This window comes from Octopus bimaculoides, chromosome 11, assembly GCF_046866305.1.
Source record: "Octopus bimaculoides isolate indiv1 chromosome 11, ASM4686630v1, whole genome shotgun sequence".
Taxonomy (NCBI): domain Eukaryota; kingdom Metazoa; phylum Mollusca; class Cephalopoda; order Octopoda; family Octopodidae; genus Octopus; species Octopus bimaculoides.
The window spans coordinates 10,293,241-10,314,010 of NC_142938.1; the positions used below are offsets into that span (position 1 = coordinate 10,293,241).

General features: G+C 38.4%; 1 protein-coding gene across 1 annotated transcript in view; it reads right to left on the reverse strand.

Moving 5' to 3' along the window:
• Positions 1–984: 984 nt before the first annotated feature.
• The window catches only part of LOC106870485 (leucine-rich PPR motif-containing protein, mitochondrial), a 38,456-nt gene continuing 18,670 nt past the window's right edge, over positions 985–20,770 (reverse strand). Inside the window, exons 18-37 of the mRNA XM_089359465.1 lie at positions 20,478–20,543; positions 19,428–19,481; positions 17,273–17,377; positions 16,341–16,483; positions 15,438–15,523; positions 14,858–15,092; positions 13,813–13,937; positions 12,778–12,884; positions 11,673–11,741; positions 10,624–10,714; positions 10,120–10,271; positions 9,149–9,240; positions 8,935–9,017; positions 7,674–7,803; positions 6,698–6,816; positions 5,538–5,653; positions 5,275–5,343; positions 3,782–3,866; positions 2,667–2,809; positions 985–1,419 (exon numbers count right to left, since the gene is read on the reverse strand). Of these exons, the coding sequence (XP_089215591.1) occupies positions 1,255–1,419; positions 2,667–2,809; positions 3,782–3,866; positions 5,275–5,343; positions 5,538–5,653; positions 6,698–6,816; positions 7,674–7,803; positions 8,935–9,017; positions 9,149–9,240; positions 10,120–10,271; positions 10,624–10,714; positions 11,673–11,741; positions 12,778–12,884; positions 13,813–13,937; positions 14,858–15,092; positions 15,438–15,523; positions 16,341–16,483; positions 17,273–17,377; positions 19,428–19,481; positions 20,478–20,543 (2,235 nt within the window). The 3' untranslated portion in view covers positions 985–1,254. The remainder of the gene's footprint in view (positions 1,420–2,666; positions 2,810–3,781; positions 3,867–5,274; positions 5,344–5,537; positions 5,654–6,697; positions 6,817–7,673; positions 7,804–8,934; positions 9,018–9,148; positions 9,241–10,119; positions 10,272–10,623; positions 10,715–11,672; positions 11,742–12,777; positions 12,885–13,812; positions 13,938–14,857; positions 15,093–15,437; positions 15,524–16,340; positions 16,484–17,272; positions 17,378–19,427; positions 19,482–20,477; positions 20,544–20,770) is intronic.

Consider the following 20,770-nt stretch of genomic DNA (forward strand, 5'->3'; position numbering starts at 1 on the left):
ACCAGTGTTGGTGTATTTATGTCCCCGTAACTCAGCAGTTTGACAAAAAGAGACTGATAGAATAAGTAGCAAACACTTGCCACAAAGTGAAACTGAACCTGGAACCATGTGGTTGGCAAGCAAGCTTGTCACCACACAGCCACACCTACAAACACACACACACACACACACATAAATTATGTCTGTATGTGGCTTAAATGTCTCAGAAACTGGGATAAGTTCCGTCCTAATAAGCCTGTAAGCTCTAGACAAAATTTTTAATACATTAAATATACTAACATGAACTGAGCTGTTTATCTTTTATCATACTTATTTCCTCTCAGCTTAATGTTTCATGTATTAAATCCGCTAACACTAACATACCCATTTACCTGTCTAAGTATTGCATCTCTAAATTTATTTCTAGTTAGCTTTTTTGTATTAAAATACACTAACAGTGGAATATATTTTATCCTCATTATGCAAAATTTATTCCACTGTTCTGGCCATTTGTATTACTATTTGTAGACAGAGCGTATCACTAATTTCCTCCAGATTTTTCAGTTTTATTATCAATTTACTAATCCCCACATACGACAGTTTCACAGAAATATTTCTGACTGAAAATATCATACATGCAGAGAGTTACGATTTTATGCACCCAACAAAGTATTAACATTAAGCTGAAAGTGTTGCTAATGTAAAAAGAAATGGAATAGCAAAACTATTTTACCATTTTCTGAAAAAGCAACGTTTTGGACTTATGACACTTTTGCATAATAGCAACAATTATATATATATATATATATATATATATATATAATCTGTGTGACTGAAAGAACATGAGATGTTTAAAGCAGATTTTGTTTTCTTTTTCTGGAAAGTTGCTACAAATGAAATTTTATTTCAAAGATAAAGAAAAGAAGGAAAATGGTAAAAAATACAAAAATATGGTTAGAGAGAGAGAGAGAGAAAGTCTAACAGAACATGAAATAAGATCTAATGTTATACTTTTACTTTTTTTTTTATTTAAATACTTTTTTGTAGATGTTTTATGTGGATTGATAATAAACTAATTTTTGGGACTCCCCGCAAAACAATGTTTAACCAGTCTTTTTATACATATATATATGCATATATATATATATATATATATATATATATATATATATATATATATATATATATATATAGATAGATAGATAGATAGATATTTATTTATATCACACAGTGAGTCTGTCTGTATATAGACTATGCAATGATCTGGCATCAATATCACCGAATCCGGTCTTTCTCATTGTCTGAATCTGAATCAGAACTGTCTGAAGATGTAGAACCATCAGAGGAGCTGGACTCACCATCACTGCTACTACTCGAGTCACTTGTATCACTTGTTGTGTCAGCAGCCTGAGATGAAATGGCTTGGCTCTGTTGTTTATCCTGTGGAACAAAATGAAAAAAATGCATGTTATATATACATATCATCATCGTTTAATGTCCATTGGATGGGTTAACAGGAGCTGACAAGCTGAAGGGATGTTCAGGCTCCTTGTCTGTTTTGGTATGGTTTTTATGACTGGCTCCGTAACACCAACAACTGTACAGAGTGTACTGGGTGCTCATACACAGCACCGGCAGAGGTACTTTTTACATGGCACCAGCACCTATGAGCCCACAAGATTAGGAATGCTCAGTTGGGGAAGGTTGCAGGGGACAAGCCTGTATGCAAGGAAAACCACACTTTCGCTTAGCTTGACATGTCTTTTCAAGCACAGCAAACTGCCAGCAGTCTCGGTCCCCTGCCGTCCCCTCTGTGAGTCTCAACAACTGTAGATCCTTTCTCACCACTTTATCCCACACCTTCCTGGGTCCACCCCTTCCACATGTTCCCGCAACAATTAGAGATTGACACATCTTCATGCAACTGTCTTCAGTCATTCGCATATATAGACATATAAACACACACACACACAAACATCACTGAATCAAGATATATTCTTTTACCTGTTTCAGTCATTTGACTGCGGCCATGCTGGAGCACCGCCTTTAGTCGAACAAATCGCCCCCAGGACTTATTCTCTGTAAGCCTAGTACTTATTCTATCAGTCTCTTTTGCCGAACCGCTAAGTTACGGGGACGTAAACACACCACCATCAGTTGTCAAGCGATGTTGGGGGGATAAACACAGACACACGAACATATACATACACATACATACATATATATATATACATATATATATATATATATATATATATATATATAGATATATAGACTTACTTGCAAAAAAGGACGTGTGCGTTCAATAATGTAATAAGACAAAGAATATATATACATGTATACACACATATATGTACATACTTACATCTACATGTGTATATATATGCATATCAGGGTACACACGACGGGCTTCTTTCAGTTTCCGTCTACCAAATCCACTCACAAGGCTTTGGTTGGCCCGAGGCTATAGTAGAAGACACTTGCCCAAGGTGCCACGCAGTGGGACTGAACCTGGAACCATGTGGTTGGTAAGCAAGCTACTTACCACACAATAAACACTTAACCAGACCTGCAGTGATGACGTGAATGACCCCAACCAGTTCATACTTACAATGATATCAAATAACAGAAATAGGACCCCTTTACAGAAGAACAGTAGAAAATTTGAGTATTTCACTTGTACTTACCTTCCATGGAATAGGGATTTGCTTCCTCATCAATAGGGCTTCAAGCTGAGCCAAAGAATTTTGATTTAGACTCGTTGCAGGAAATCCCTTTTCTTCGCAGGTTTTGATGATAGCCAAACTACCTTCCACATCTCCTTGTGCAACTATAACAAAAAGATAATTATATATATATATATACAATAATTTTCCAGAGGATGTAGCAACCGTTACCAATATAGCATAAGAACTTACCTTAGGGGATCATTAACTAGATTCCTTAAGGGTTGTTCTCACAGTTTATATTTATATTATAAGGTTTTTAACTTTTAAAATTTCATATGAAAATTTAAAAGTTAAAAACCTTATAGTATATATCATCATCATCATCATCGTTTAACGTCCACTTTCCATGCTAGCATGGGTTGGACGATTTGACTGAGGACTGGTGAAACCGGATGGCAACACCAGGCTCCAATCTAATTTGGCAGAGTTTCTACAGCTGGATGCCCTTCCTAACACCAACCACTCAGAGTGTAGTGGGTTCTTTTACGTGTCACCCGCACGAAAACAGCCACGCTCGAAATGGTGTCTTTTATGTGCCACCCGCACAAGAGCCAGTCCAGGGGCCCTGGCAACGATCTCACTTGGCTTGCCGGGTCTTCTCACGCACAGCACATTTCCAAAGGTCTCAGTCAGTAGTCATCGCCTCGGTGAGGCCCAATGTTCGAAGGTCTTGCCTCACCACCTCAGCCCAGGTCTTCCTGGGCCTACCTCTTCCATGGGTTCCCTCAACTGTTAGGGAGTGGCACTTTTTCACGCAGCTATCCTCATTCATTCTCACCACATGTCCAAACCAGCGCAATCGTCTCTCTTGCACACCACTATTGATGCTTCTTATGTTCAGCTTTTCTCTCAAGATACTTACACTCTGATGGGTATGCACATTTACATTACACATCCAGCGGAACATACTGGCTTCATTCCTTGCGTAATCAATGAAATTCCAATTTAGTCTGATTTTCACGTTTTACTATTTACAATTTTTACTATTTTACAATCATCATCATCACCACCATTACTATTATTATTAGAGTTGTTAGTTTGTTGGGTTTTTCTTATTGTCAATGCAAACTTACCAGGAATGAACAAATGTTGACCATAGATGAACTTCAAAGTTGGGAGTTGTGTAAATAAGGTTGGTAACACTTTAAAGACATCTTCCTGTAGATGGGAATAAAAAAAATAAAAGATATAGCATCACCATCATCACAATATCACCAACATAGTTACTATCATCATCATCTTCATCATCTACCAATAAATCTACTTTGTAGATTCCGCCGAGGTTGACTTTGCCTTTCATTTTTTCAGGGTCGATAAATTAAGTGTCAGCTGTGTACTGGGGTCGATCTAATCAACTGGCCCCTTCTGCAAAAATTTCAGGCCTTGTGCCTAGAGTAGAAATGAATATATCTACTTTGTAATAATACTTTCTACTAAAGGCACAAGGCCTGAAGTTTTGGGGGAGGGGACTAGTCGCGGTTTAGATTCCCAGACCGGGTGTTGTGAGTGTTTATTGAGCGAAAACACCTAAAGCTCCACGAGGCTCCGGCAGGGGATGGTGGCGAACCCTGCTGTACTCATTCACCACAACTTTCTCTCACTCTTACTTCCAGGTTTCTGTTGTGCCTGTAATTCAAAGGGTCAGCCTTGTCACACTCTGTGTCACGCTGAATATCCCCGAGAACTACGTTAAGGGTACACGTGTCTGTGGAGTGCTCAGTCACTTGCACGTTAATTTCACGAGCAGGCTGTTCCGTTGATCGGATCAACTGGAACCCTCGACATCGTAAGCGACGGAGTGCCAACACGGACCTACTTCCAAGGGAGACAACTTAGTGTTTTAACCCGAATACTTGCAACCATATGAACTGTATCAAAGACACCATGGGAGGCAGTGACAATGGTTGACCCAGGCAGCTTGTTAACAGCTAGGTCGGGCATGGGCAACTTTTCCCAAGGAGCAGGCAGCAGGAGACATGCATACCCATAACATAGTTCTCAGGGAAATTCAGCATGACAAAGAGTGTGATAAAGCTGACCTTTTGAATTACAAGTACGACTTATTGGTGCTAGCTGAGTGGACTGGAGCAACATGAAATAAAGTGTCTTGCCCAAGAATAGGCAGCCAGGAATTGAACTCACGACCTGATGATCATGAGCTAAATAGACTAACCACACGTTAGAAATGGCAACTAAATCTTCAGCAAATTACAACTTGAAAAAAAAATTACACATTGACTAATGTGATCCTGGATGGACCATGACAGGAAAGTTGATATGGCCATTGCTTAAGTGCTTTTGATTGTAGATTTGCTGCCTCAGAACCAACCTACCTAGGGCTTAACAACAGCTACATCTACATTCAAAGTAATGAAATAACATGGTAGGAAGCTGCTACATGGTCATTCAACTTGATAGTAATAGCAACTAAATCTCGCCTCAGATCACAGATGGGACATTAAATAATGTAGTCCTATATAGTCCTAAAAAGACAACTGGAGTTGACCTGGGTTTAAACAACAGTAGTAACAGCTGGAAAGAGAAGGTATTGAAAGAAATCACTCACTCGTTTTTCTTGAGCTGCTTTCCTGCACAGACCTAAGATACTGGTATTTTGGAGTAAATCAGAATTTCTCTGAAACAAGAAACAAAGAAAAAATTTGAAGAAAACAAAGACATTACTACTTCTGCCTTAGTGAAATCAATTTGTCTGGACCTAATCATCATTTCACAAATCTCTAATTCAACTCTTACAGTAAAAAAAAAAAATAAAAAATAAAAATAAAAAAAACCCATAATCCTTTGTATCTTAATGTAGCAAGAGCTTACCTCTAAAATAACTGATGCAGAAGAACTATAAGGATTATCCAAGAAATGTGTCTGCCAAATATTCCAAAGAATTAATTTTTTCGTTCTTGGCTCACATCTATAAGCAAGTTCTTCAACTAGAGAAGAAAAAAAATAAGAAAAGAGAGAGAATTTAGCATGCCAAGTGGTTGAATGTTCTTTTAAAGTGACTTAATCCTTTAGTTTTCAGATTATTTTGTCAAATGTAATGCTTATTTATTCACATTGTTTTGAATTTATCGGACATTATCTTGTAGCTTTGAAATTTCAATGATGTGATTGACACTGAAGGGTAGGTGTGAGAGGTCTGATCTAGTCAGTGTGAATATAAAACAGGTAGAATATTTGGGCCTGGAATGACCAGCGTGAAAACTAAAGACTTAAAATTAAAATTTCATTTTAATTTATGTTCTAAACATCAGCTTAATGAGGATAAAGTGATTTTTACTATATTTTTCATTTCAAAATTAAGAGTGAGTATTTCAGCAGGAAAATGGTAACAAAAGGGTTAAAGCACAAATAAATGTGAAGAGAAATACACTAAATTTATCATGAATTTCGTTTAATGTCCGCTTTCCATGCTAGCATGGGTTGGACGATTTGACTGAGGACTGGTGAACCAGATGGCTACACCAGGCTCCAATCTTATTTGGCAGAGTTTCTACAGCTGGATGCCCTTCCTAACGCCAACCACTCCAAGAGTGTACTGGGTGCTTTTACGTGCCACCAGCACGAAGGCCAGTCAGGCGGTACTGGCAAGGCCACTAAAATAAATGAACCAAAATTTTCCAAGCAATCAGCATGTAGACATCTATACAATACATCATCTCTTCTATTCCTTGTCTTGTGCTGCCAGTGTAATTTAAAATGACAGTGGATTCCTCCTACTTGCTGTATACCACGTTTCCCATGTAACTAAAGGGGGCTTTTTTTTTATATTTCCTTCTCTTGCAAGTTTCTTGGCCTCACTAGTGCTGGTGGCATGAAGAGAAAAGCACCCAATATACACTGTAAAGGGGAAGGGCATCCAGCTGCCAAAAATCGTCTTTGGGCTCAACAACTTTGTATATTCACATAAAATACAAAAAAAGATAGTTAGTAGAAGAAAATGATGAATCAAGCAAGAGGGATAATTAACTCACGTGTCACTAATTTTCCTGGGTCTTTCTCCTTTAGGTGTGCCACGCCTTTTACAGAAATAAAACTGTTGATCATATCAGGGTTTTTCCCCAGAAATTCCAATAGTTCATTGGAACGGTCACTGTGAAATAATAGTAAAACAGGTCAGATGAAAAGTTTACACCACAACACCAAGAGAAAGTACCAACTTTCTCACATTTTTTACTCAAGAAATTTATCATCATCATCATCATCATCATTATTATTATTATATTATTCTGCTTGTTTTGTCCATGTATTACATCAAGGAATGTAATAACTTGAATGAAGAAATATATATATATATATATATATATATATATATATATATATAGGGAGAATTCACAAAAAAACAAAAGACGAAGAAAGGTGGTGTAGAAAACAAACAGATGTATCAGTTTAACGCTCGGGAACTGAAAAAGTCTTTAACGTTTCGAGCCTATGCTCTTCTACAGAAAGGAACACAGAAAGAAACAGGGAGAGAAAAAACATGTGTGTAATATATATACATATATATATATATATATATACACAGAGGGAAAGAGAAGGGAAGACAATGAAAGAAACAGAAATAGTGGAATCTGAAAACATAGAAAGAGAAAACACTGCATGGTATCATGGGCAAGTGTTTTCTACTATAGCCCCAGGCCAACCAATGATTTGTGAGGGGATCTGGTGGACAGGAACTAAAAAAGCCCATCGTGTGTGTGTATGTGTGATGTGTCTTTGTGTTTCTGTCTGTCCTTCCAACCGCATGACAACCAGTGTTGATTTGTTTACACCCCCATAACTTAGCAGTTCAGCAAATGGAAAAGACAGAAAAAGTGCCAGGCTTAAAAAAAAAATTAAAAAAAAAAAAAGTACAGGGGTCATTTTCTTTGACTAAAACCCTTCAAGGAGCTTGTTGGCCACAGTCAAATGACTGAAAGAAGTGTGAAATAAAGACGAAAGAAAGCTTACCTGACTACGTAAGCTGAAAAGATGTTCTTGCTAACAATATCATTTCCTGTGTCGATGCCTTTCGATTTCAGCAGCAGCAGATTTTCAACAGAGCCACGGCTTCCTAACTCTTGTAAAGTCCAACCGAGATCTGAGCAAATATAAGAATATTCATTAGCATAAAAGAAACAAAACAAAACATTTAAGAGTTTATTGTTGCTGTTGCTGATGAGGTGATGCATTGGTAGAATCAGTAGATGGTCAGATAAAATGGGTTTTTTGTGAAAAGCACTTTGGCACCACTTCATTTTTAAGGTCTGGGTTCAACTGTAGCTGTAATTTGGGCCTTGAGAACTAGACTAATAAAATATAACTCACTGGATTCCGGCAAAGAAAAAAAGGACTTGTAACTTGGATAAGTGTGGTATTATAATGATTGGCAAAAAGCGAAACTGTCTCTCAGACAAAAAAACCTGAACCAGAAAGCACAAGTGGAAGACAGACGGACTTCCAGAGACATGACAGGTTGAATGTCACGTTCACATGCTAAAAAAACTATTGGTTGTCGTATCCCTAACAAAGACCAACTGAGGTCAACTTTACCTTTTATCCTTCCAGGGGTGTTAGGGGGAAAGATAAAAATCAAGTATCAGTCAAATAGTGGGGTCAATATAAGCAAATTGTTCCCTTCCTGTAAACTGGCCAGATCTGGCCTCTCATACCTACCCTACAATGTCATTCTAAAAATAAACAACCAGATCACTGAAATCTTAAAGCTACAAGATAATGCAATATTCATCAGCATCATTTAACATCTGTTTTCTATGCTGGCATGGGTTGGACAGTTTGTCTGAAAACTGGTAAGCTGGGGAGCTGCACCAGGTTCCAGTCTGATCTGGCATGGTTTCTACGGCTGGATGCCCTCCAAGAGTGTAGTGGGTGCTTTTTATGTGAACTGGCACGGGTGCCAGTTACGTAACACTGGCACTGGCTACAACTATGATCTCACTTGGCTTGATGAGTCTTCTCAAGCATGGTGTATTGTCAAAGATCTTGGTTACTTGTCACTGCCTCCATGAGCCCCAACATTCGAATGGTGTTTTTTACAAGCCATTGGTATGGGTGTCAGTTACACGACACTGGCATCAGCCACAACTACGATTTCACTTGGCTTGACGGGTTTTCTCAATATGAAGAATAAAAATAAATAAGCATTATATTTGACAGAGGAATATGAATGTTAAAGGATAAAATAGAAATATGGCTAAAAAAATTTTCTTACCTGTTTTTCTGTTGACTTTGAAAAGGAATTCTGCGATGAGCATCAATAATTCTTCACTCACTTTATCACCACTTGATTCAAATCTGGAATTGGAAAAATTAATTTGTAATCTTTTTGCTTCCGTGTAAAACATCTTGTCCACTGCTCTACTGATTTTGCTAGTTACTATGCCAACAAGAATAGCAAAAACGAAGAGAGTGGGATCTTAACTTACTTTCTGATCATCTCTTTGGCAGTTTTCATGCGATTCTCTTTGACTTGACGTAAAATATCATCTTCCAAGATGGTGGATTGTTTCATTTTATCCTGAATAAAAAAAAACATGTTAATAATGAGACAGTGAATGAGGAGAGACAGAGCTAATGAGGAAAGTCAGAGTTAACGAGGAAAGGTTGAGCTAATGAGTAAACAGGTAAACGAGGAGAGTCTGAGCGAAGATCTAAGCAAGGAGTAACAGAGCTGAGGAAGAGAGAGGGTTAATGAGGAGAGTCAGAGGTAAAAGAAGAGAGAGAAACTAAATGAGAAGAGAGAGAGAGCTAATGAGAGATAGAACTAAACTAGGAGACATAAACGAAGAGAGACAGAGCTAATGAAGAGAGACAGAACTAATGAAGAGAGCCAGAGGTAAAGGAGGAGAGAGACCTAAATGAGACAGAGCTAATGAGAGAGAGAACTAAGCTAAAGGAGACAGAGCAAACAAGGAGAAACAGAGGTAAATTAGGAGAGAGAACTAGACAAGGAGAGAGAGCAACTGAGAGATAGAACTAAATGAGGAGGGACAGAGCTAACAAGGAATCATCATCGTCGTTTAACGTCCGCTTTCCATGCTAGCATGGGTTGGACGATTTGACTGAGGACTGGTGAAACCGGATGGCAACACCAGGCTCCAATCTGATCTGGCAGTGTTTCTACAGCTGGATGCCCTTCCTAACGCCAACCACTCTGAGAGTGTAGTGGGTGCTGGCAACTGCCACGCTCGAAATGGTAGAATCAACCATATAGAGAGAATAGGTAAGAAAGAAGAATGGGGGTGATAGAGGGGAGGAGGAGAGAAAGAATAGGTAAGGGAGAAGAATGGGGTTATAGAGGGGAGGAGGAGAGAGAAAGAGTAGATATATTAGACATAGGGTCATGGCCAAGATAAAGTTGAAGAGACAAAAAACTAATGAATTCTTTATTACTCACATCTACAACAGTTGGTACAGTGAAGTCGACGTTGTCTCCGATGTTCTCCAGAACATTGGCCAGGTAACGTAAAGTACGGCCTGATGGTGAAATTCCTTCTTCTTCAAAGAGTGTCAACACATTCTTAGCTTTCTTGTAGTCGTGAATTCTTACTGAAAAAGACGGAAGAAGAAAACGAATTGAAAGATAAGGAAGGTAAAAACCAATAAACCTGCATAAGCATCACCATTTAACGTCTGCTTTCCATGCTGGCATGGGTTGGACGCTTTGACTGGAACTGGTGAGCTGGAGAGTTGTACCAGGTAACAGTCTGATTTGGCATGGTTTCTACAGCTGGATGCCTTTCCTAATGCCAAGCACTTCGAGAGTGCAATGGGTGCTTTTTGAGAGAGAGAGAGGGAGAGAGAGAGAGAGAGAGAGAGAGAGAGAGAGAGAGAGAGAGAGAGAGAGAGAGAGAGAGAGAGAGAGAGAGAGAGAGAGAGACCAATAGAAAATAGCACTAACCATATCCTCTGATTAACTGGAACAGCATCTCATCCCTATCAACACCAAATAAATTCTTAGTCATCCCCACAAGTTGTTCCAATTCAGAAATCTTAAACAAGAAAAAAAAAAACAAAAAAAAAACATTGAATATTAAAAAACAAAAACACACAAACACATCACAGGTATTACTACAAGTCAATATACTGCTCATCACTCATCAATTTCAAGGAGCTACCACTGATAACAGCAGTGAACTTGGCCTTCCTGTGGCACCTACTTGTAGTTAGATTGACTGGACCACTGACAGTTGTCTTAGTTCTAGACTTAAGACAGTATGGCAGTGTGGTATACTGTAATACCAACTGTTAGGTGGACTAGGCTGTTGGTGGTTGTCTTGGTTATGTACACAGATGACTATACCACATTGTGGTATCTATTTACAGCTAGATAGACTGGACTGTTGGCTATGGACAGTGTAGTGACAGGATATGAGGTGTTGACCTTTAGGCTGGGTCTCTGCTACTGTAAGGACTCCATAGTGTTTTGATGTAAATGACTTGAGGGGGTTTGTAGATGTGGAGGAGGATGGAGAGGAAGAGGGAGTATGGAGAAGTAGGGAAGAAGAATGGAAAGTTGGAGAGGGAAGTATGGAGGGGCAGAGGGGAAAGTATGAAAGGGCAGAGGGGAAAGTATGAAAGGGCAGAGGGGAAAGTATGAAAGGGCAGATGGGAAAGTATGGAGGGGCAGAGGGGAAAGTATGAAAGGGCAGAGGGGAAAGTATGAAAGGGCAGAGGGGAAAGTATGAAAGGGCAGATGGGAAAGTATGGAAGGGCAGGGGGGAAAGTATGAAAGGGCAGATGGGAAAGTATGGAGGGGCAGAGGGGAAAGTATGAAAGGGCAGAGGGGAAAGTATGGAAAGGTGGAAGAGTATACATGGAGAGGTGGGAAGAATATGGAGAGGTAATAGAACAGGGAGAAGTGGAATAGTTTAGAAAGGTGAGAGAATATGTGGAGGTTGTGGGAGTGTGTAGAGGTGTTTTGGCAGGTTTTCAGAAAATGTGACTTACCTTTTCCTTACTAATCAAGGTCTCGCATCCTATCTTGAGACGTATCATAGCAGCACGTATACCTGGGGTCTGGAAAACATTTAGAAAGAGAAGTTTACTATAAGCAAGCCAGTATATATTGGTTTGTTCATTTCTACATCCATTTTTTTTCCATGCCAGCATGGGTTAGATGCATATATCCTCAATACAGTGCTTTAGAATTAGGTATCCTTCTTGTTGCTAACCCATGCTTGCTTTTCAAATGAAGGACCTCTCATTTCACATCTCTGAAGACGTGAAGTGGGAAAACAATTTATTGACAGAAGAAATGATAAGTAATATTTGTAGCGAGAGATTTTCACAGAACACAAATATAAATACACACACACACATACATACATGATGGGATTCATATACTCACAAAGCTTTGGTTGACCTGAGAACACAATAGAAGTTACTTGCCCAAGGTACCACGCACTTAGACTGAACCTGAAACCATATGGTTGGGAAGCAAACTTCTTACCCCACCGCCATATATATATATATTAGAAGGTTTGGAGGTGATGTACAGGAATTATATAGTAGAAAAAAATAATAAGGTACTCAGATACCTGGATGGTTGTACATTGACAGATTTTTATTAATATGTCACATGTTTTTATAAATTAGCGCCTGCATCTATTCTTGTAGATACTCCAGATTTATATATATAGTTCATCATCATCATTGTTTAACGCCCGCTTTCCATGCTAGCATGGGTTGGACGATTTGACTGAGGACTGGTGAAACCAGATGGCTACACCAGGCTCCAATCTGATTTGGCAGAGTTTCTATGGCTGGATGCCCTTCCTAACGCCAACCACTCAGAGAGTGTAGTGGGTGCTTTTACATGTCACCCGCACGATATATATATATATATATATATATATATATATGAAACTCCTTAACAAACTTATTGAATGGTGTTAGTTTGTAATATTCATCTTTCAAAAATGAAACTGCATATCCTATTTCTAGTCAGTATAGCTTGAGCCAGCTACATTGATTTACTGAATAGCAGTGAATATGAGTGAAACCATTTTAACTGTTATGTTGTGTGTTTGTTTATTTAATTAAGTTAACGTACCTCCAAGATCTTCTTGGCTTTCTTATAATGTCCACAATCAATGAGATTTACCATCAGTTGGTGCAGTACATTTAACTCACCATGAATCGGCGTCACTCGATCAATAGCTGAAACAAGATAACAAACAGTTCAAGTCTTTTACAATCGGCGTTATCACAGACAACGATGATGATGATGATGAAGATAGTGACAGTGATGAAGGACCAAATTCAGTAATGGTCAGTTACACAAACACCCTCCACCCCACCCAATCTCTAATCAAACCCTGACAAATCTTGGTCACCTGGCCAAGCTGGAACTCTCACAGAATATAAAACAAAGAAACTAACACAATAAATAAATCATATAAATTAATCAAATGCAGGTGGGAGGATATAGTATTGATACTAAAGGATGCTAATGCTGATAATGATAATTAAGGTGACAATAAAGGTGATGATGATAATGACAGGTACGATAAAACGATAAACAGGTGAAACTAGTTCTATGAGAATGTTGATCTTCCCGGCTGAATGAAAGACATTATGTTTCTATTACGAAATACCTAATCCAGGGGTTTTCAAACTGTGGTCTGCGGACCACAGGGGGTCCGTAGACAGCAAATACTGGGCAATTTGATTTTATATATGGTTTTTAATCAAAATCTTTTAATTGACAATAAACCTATTTGTTAAATACTGTTAAATAAATAAATGTAAAAATATATGTTATTTTAAGCAAATATTTATGTTTAAATTTCATAAGCGTTTATAAGGGGTCCGCAAGTCAAAAAGTTTGAAAACCCCTGACCTAATACTATCTGCTGGCTGCAATTCTTAGCAGTAGCACCACCGTTTTTTGGTGAAAGGGCAGGATTTGAACTCAGAACAGATACTGCAAGGTCTCCCTTCAAATGATGATGATGAGGATGACTGTGATGATGCTGGTGATGGTTTACAAGAAAAATAACACAACAATAACAACAACACTAATAACATTGTGTAAAGGGCAAACAACAGTGATGAAGGAAGGTTTTTTTTTTCCAAGATGTCTAACCTTTCTGTAGTTTTTCAGGATCTTCTTTTGTAATAAACATCTGTAGCACACTGTCAACACAAGGGGCTCGACTATATTCTGTGATGAGCCAGTCTATAGCTTCCAGTACCTGGTTACCGTCCTCCCTGAAAAGGATCAATCAACAAACACATCAGTCATCTGTCACAGCTTATACATCTTTACGTCAGTCATACATCGCACATTATAATACATGGTTGTTCATCTGTCATCAATCTCAGTTTGTACACCTGCACATGTATTACCTACATGCATGAGTGTACATACTGGCATTGATGTAGCAACATTTGAAATTTTGTCTAGGTGAATCTAGCCGAAGATAACCGATCAAATTTACATTAACAAATGTAATTCGGAAAGTTCGAAACCTAGGTCTCAGATGATCCACATCTGGGTCGTACATTTATCTAATGTTCTTCCTACAGGTAAGATGAAATTTTTTATGTTTGCCACCCGCAAACAACTTTGCCAGTATATATATATATATATATATATATATATATATATACAGTGAAGCTTTAGTATAGAGTTGTATATTATTGTCTGCTATTTCCAGTAAATATGCATAGATGATGGCTTCTTTCGGTTTCTACCAAATCCACTCAGAAGGCTTTGATCAGCCCGAGGCTATGGTAAAAGACACTCACCCAAGGTGCCACGCAGTGAGATTGAACCCGGAACCTTGAGGTTGGAAAGCAAACTGCCTGTGCCTATATAGTTCATTCATTTTTATGCCTGTTTTTCTCTGCTGGCTGAGTTAAAAGTACATTAACCGGTCAGCAACCCACAACTGTTTTACAAATAAGGGATCTCTAATTTCTCGTCTTTGAAAACGCAAAGTGACCAGACAGTTTGTTAACAGAAGTGACAATCTCAACACTGATTGCAGCCTGCAATTTTTTGGATGCAAATTCCTTAACCACATAACTGAACTTGCTTCTCAGGTGTAGATGAAAAAAAAAAAAAGAGAACCCAACACAAAAACAATTGATATAGATAGAAACAATTATAACGAAGAAATCAGTACCTTTCAATGTAACCCTTCATCACGGATTCCAACAGTTCAAAGGTGGCTGGTTTAATGAAACCCAATTTAAAGAGTGTAGAGAGAACATTCTTGGTTGCAGAAAGGTCTTGAGTTTTGGCACAGTTGAATACAACAGTGCTGCAGTCTCTCTCGAAGGCATAACCAGAAGACATCTGTGCATTAGCCATATATTTGCCATGTTTATCAGCATAGGTCTCAAGTAATGCCACAGCGTCTGAAATTTAAGCAAAGACCAAAGAGTTCTTTAAAGAAGCTGTTAGCTTGGTTTTCTTTTTAAACATGATGATGATGGGAATGATGATTTGGGATTTTTTTTCTCTTTCTTCAGTTTTCATACGACATATAGAATGTAATGTAAAGAATCTAGTGTAGAGGGACTAATGCAGATAGGATAATGAAGAGGGGATAACAAAGAGAGGATAACATAAAGGGGATAACAAAGAGGGGATAACGTAAAGGGGATGATGTAGAGGGGATATCAAAGAGAGGATAACGTAAAGGAAATAATGTAGAAGCAATAATGTAGGGGGGTATAATGTAGAAAAGATAATGTACAAACCTGAAACTTTTCCCTCATCTATCATCAAAGCAGCAACATTCAGAAGAGCTCTGGTGTAATCTGTATAGTCTGGAAATTGGTCTTCCCTGAATAAGAAAAAGTTAACTTGTATTACAATGCTACAACAGCCTACTGAAGAGTTTTGGCACAAGGCCAGCAAGTTCAGAGAGTGAGTTAACTTGATTACATTGACCCAGTGCTGAACTGGTACTTATTTTATCAACCATGAAAGGACGAAAGACAAAGTCGAATTCAGCAGAATTTAAACCAAGAAGGTGAAGACGGATGAAATGCTGGCAGGCATTTTGCTCAGTGTGCCACCTCACTGTCATGAATAGATGTATTGTATTATTAAATAACCAGACCAAGACTGACAACCTCACCCCATTTCCAACCATAATGCCAAACTTGTACAAGACATAATTCCTCTCTAATTCCATAATACTAAACTATCCAAAACATACCCTACTTCCTCTAGTTTCACACCAGCAACCACTAGGACCCTCTTCTAGTCTTATACTGCTAGATCCCAGCCCAAACCACCAATATTAAAAGTGTTCACATCTTTAAGTTAAAATCTTGTTATTAGATCAACAATGAGATATCTTAGTCAGGCAGGATTTCCACCAGTTTTATAAAGGAACATTATGCTAAAAAGGTGTTTCAAACATCAGTTTGATATAACAGTTTGCAGTAAATGTCATGTTGTGGCCTAAATGCCTTGGGCTTATTTTGTAGCATATTCCAGAACCTTTTAAATTTAAAAAAAATATTTCTAAAATCAATGACTGATTTACAAAATCTTTTTGGAATTATATTATGACCCAAAAGTTGTAAACCTGAAATATAGACTCTCCCTTGTCTGCAGAAGGTCAAAGGTTTTAAATAAAGGGCAATACTTACATCAGAGCGAGATATTTCAGAGCTTCCTTCAAATCCTTCTTGTACATGGCATTTAAGAAGATCAACTGGCGTAGTACCAGAGGGGGATAAAAGAATCCTTCTTTATCCAGAGACGCCTTCAGTTTTTCAGCTTGAGTAACATCCTGAGAATTAGGAAAATATAAATATAAATAAAGGTAGTTGTAAATAAGTGTCACTGTCATACAAGCGGTGTCATCCATTTCGAATCTTCAGTGAAAAACATGTCTGGCCATGAGAAAACATCACCTTGCTTGGAAACAAGAGAAAGTTAACAAGAAGAAGGGTATCACACCATACAAAATCAGCTTCAGTGAATTTCATCTGATCAAAGATGCTGTGATGCTTTAGATTTTTGTCAGCATGTCCATGAGTGTTAGACATATATGAGATTTAAAAAGGTGCCTAAGGTGTTGTTGGAAAGAAGGTGGATAATCTAGTGGATGTCTACCAAGCATGGAAAAGTGGACATTTCAACATTGAGGGATGTGTCTCATCATCATCATCATCATTTAACGTCCATTTTCCATGCTAGCATGGCTACACCAGGCTCCAATCTGATTTGGCAGAGTTTCTACAGCTGGATGCCCTTCCTAACGCCAACCACTCCGAGAGTGTAGTAGATGCTTTTACATACCACCGGCACAAAGGCCAGTCAGGAGGTACTGGCAACGGCCATGCTCGAAATGGTGTATTTTACATGCCACCTGTACTAGCAACGAACTCGCTCGAATGTCTTTTCATGTGCCATGAAGGCAACATTGGTAACGATCATTGGTAACGAACATTGGTATGTTATATTAAAGATAAAACTATGTTTTAGTTTGAGCTCTGTCATCAAGGATTTTTGCTATTTCTTTCTTAGTTTAGTTTGAAACAATACCTTTCCTTAAATCCAAACATGAAATACTCACCCCAGTGGCACAGTAGCGCACCAGAAGCAATTTCTTAGCCGTGTTGTTATTCGTTTTTGACACATAGTCTTGAAGTTGGCTGGTGGTATAATTGGCAAGTGGGTTCTGAAATAATATATACGAATATGTACACACTGAGTTATTGTAGTGGTGGTGGTGGTGGTGAAGTATGATGGCAATGGTGGTGGTGGTGGTGGTGGTAGTGATTTGGCTCTGAATTAATAGACATAACACTAAGCAATGCATGTGATGATGATGGTGGTGGAGATGATAATGATCATCATCATCATCATCATCGTTTAACGTCCGCTTTCCATGCTAGAATGGGTTGGACGATTTGACTGAGGACTGGTGAAACCGGATGGCAACACCAGGCTCCAATCTAATTTGGCAGAGTTTCTACAGCTGGTTGCCCTTCCTAAACGCCAACCACTCAGAGAGTGTAGTGATAGAAATATATAATCAACTTATTGTATACAGTGCTCAGGTGCACCACAACTCATCACGAACAGTACATAGAATAGGATAATACACAGAAGCTAGCTCCCCAACCACACGGACGGTTCCAGGTTCAGTCCCACTGCATGGCACCTTGAACAAGTGTCTTTCACTATAGCCTTGGGCAGACCAAAGAATTGTGAGTGGATTTGGCAGATGGAAACTAAAAGAAGCCCCATCGTATCATCATCATCATCGTTTAACGTCCGCTTTCCATGCTAGCATGGGTTGGACGATTTGACTGAGGACTGGTGAAACCAGATGGCTACACCAGGCTCCAATCTGATCTGGCAGAGTTTCTACAGCTGGATGCCCTTCTTAACGCCAACCACTCAGAGAGTGTAGTGGGTGCTTTTACGTGTCACCCTCACGAAGGCCAGTCAGGCGGTACTGGCAACGGCCACGCTCAAAATGGTGCAATTTATGTGCCACCCGCACAAGAGCCAGTCCAGGGGCACTGGCAACGATCTCGCTCGAAAATCCCACGAAGGCCAATATATATATATATATATATATATATATATAATACAAAGAATATATATACATGTATACATGTATATATATATATATATATGTTTTAAATCTTTTAACTTTGTTTCTGGGAAACGTTTTTAATATACAAATAAAGTTCCTATTCCATTATGCCAGCCACAGTCTAATGGTGTTGACTGATGAACCAGTTTTTTGAAGTTGCATCTAGCTGTACCAATATAATGTAGGATAAATATAGTAATAATAACAATAATCTTTGGAAGATCTGAACCCTTTTGTTACCATATTTATTTTAAGATGCTCTGTGTTTATATATATATCATGTGTCTTTGTGACTGTGTTTGTCCTCCCCATCACTGTTTGGCAAATGGTGTTGGTGTGTTTACATCCCCATAACTTAGCAGTTTGATAAAAGGACCCGATAGAAAAAATACCAGGCTTTAAAAACTAGTCAAATGACTGAAACAGTTAAAAGAATAAAAGAGTGAATGAGCAGTTTAAAAAAAAGAGAAGGGGGGGGGGGGCATCATGTGTACTGTTGGTGAATTTCAAGAAGCATGGAAATTTTGAAGAATATAATGTCACAACAGCTAACAACTGATGTGGGTAGTTTATTTCATGCTTCAGCCATTTTGAGCATGGAAAATAACGTTTCCGAAAGTTATGGGTGCTATGATTTTGTAAGAATGTCCAAGAGTGTTAGACATATGGAATTCAAAGCTGCCTTATGGCTATTGTTGTAAAGATGGTGGATAATCTTGTGGGATGTGTACCAAGTCAGTTGCCAATGTTTTGCATTGTGCTTATTGATGTAGTCGTTAACCCTTTAGCATTTAAACTGGCCGTCTCCAGCCAGAGTAATCTACCTGTTTTTCATCTTCAAATTAACAAGACCTGGCCTCTTACACTTACCCTACAATGTCATTCTAAAAATAAACAATCACTTCACTGGAATCTCAATATTAGAAGATAATGCATGATTAATTTATATCAATGTGAATAAATAAATGTTACATGCTGACTAACACATGAACCCAAAAATCTGCTTGTTTTAAGCCATCAAAGGATTGTATGAAAACAAATTTTTTTTTTGTTTTTATTTACCAAAACAAAACCGAAGATTTTTTTTTTATTTGTTTTCAAAAATAAGAAAGGATCGACTCACTCTATCAAACTGTGGTGATGATTCTTCAGACTGAACAATGATGTCATCAAATTTCTGGAAAAAAAAAAAGAGAGGAAGAAATTAAAATCTTAAGCAATTAGAACATGGTAGAGTCATGATAATCATTTAAAACACACATGCACTGTTATTTTTTATCTTTAACTTGTTTCAGTCACTGAACTGCAACCATGTTGGGGCATAGCCTTGAAGGATTTAGCAGAAATGTTTCGGTGCTGCCCATTTGACATTACTGACTCGATGCTGACTTATTTGACATCTGACATTTTTAACATTTCTCTTATTCTGTCTCTCTCACTCTCTGTCTATGTGTATGAACATCTAGTTATGTTTGTATGTATGTGTAATGTCTCTCTCCCTATATATATATATATATATATATATATATATATATATATATATATATATATATCTTTTATCTTTTACTTGTTTCAGTCATTAGGCTGCAACCATGCTGGGGCACTGCACTCAAAAGTTTTTTGTCAAATGTATCAACCTCAGTACTTATTTTTTAAAAGCCTGGTACGTATTCTATCATTCTGTTTTGCTGAACCGTTAAGTTACAGGCTCATAAACACAGCAGGACCAGTTGTTCAGCAGTGGTGGGGGGACAAACACAGACACAAACACACACGGCAAGCTTCTTTCAGTTTCCATCTATCAGATTCACTCACAAGGCTTTGATCAGCTCGACGCTTAGTAGAGGACACTTGCCCAAGATGCCATGCAGTGGGACTGAACCCGGAACCATGGGGTTGGGAAGTAAGATTCTTAGCACACAGCCACGCCGAGATATATATTTATGCACATGCATGAGTTGAGTAGATGTTTGCCTCCAGCGCCAAAACGTAGTGTCACCAAAACGACCTGAACGTCCAGTCAGCTGTCAGCGTCCAAACAGCTGCACCCAACTGTCTGATTCCACAATGACTCGGAGAAGAAGCCCTTGAGTCGTGAGTGGAAGAAGAAGAAGAAGAAGAGGGGACAATGATGACGACTAAGAATTAGAACAGAGAGATATGGTATACTTACAGCTTGTAAAGCCTCGGGAACACCCTGAATATTCACAGTGAAGAACTCAGAGTCAACAGAGAAATTCTAGAGAATAAAACAAAAGAGAAAAAGAATTATCGAACTGTCTTTAGTTTGGATATAAGCCGAATTGCAATGGGATGTTGGAGAGAGGCAATGTAGTAGCAATCATGCCTTTTCTTTTCTCAATGGTATCATTAGTTACATAGTTGAAAGCAACATCCTGCAGACAAGAATGAACACTAAACGTAAAATTCCGTCGACTGCGGTTTCTGTTTTATTTCAGTATTCCA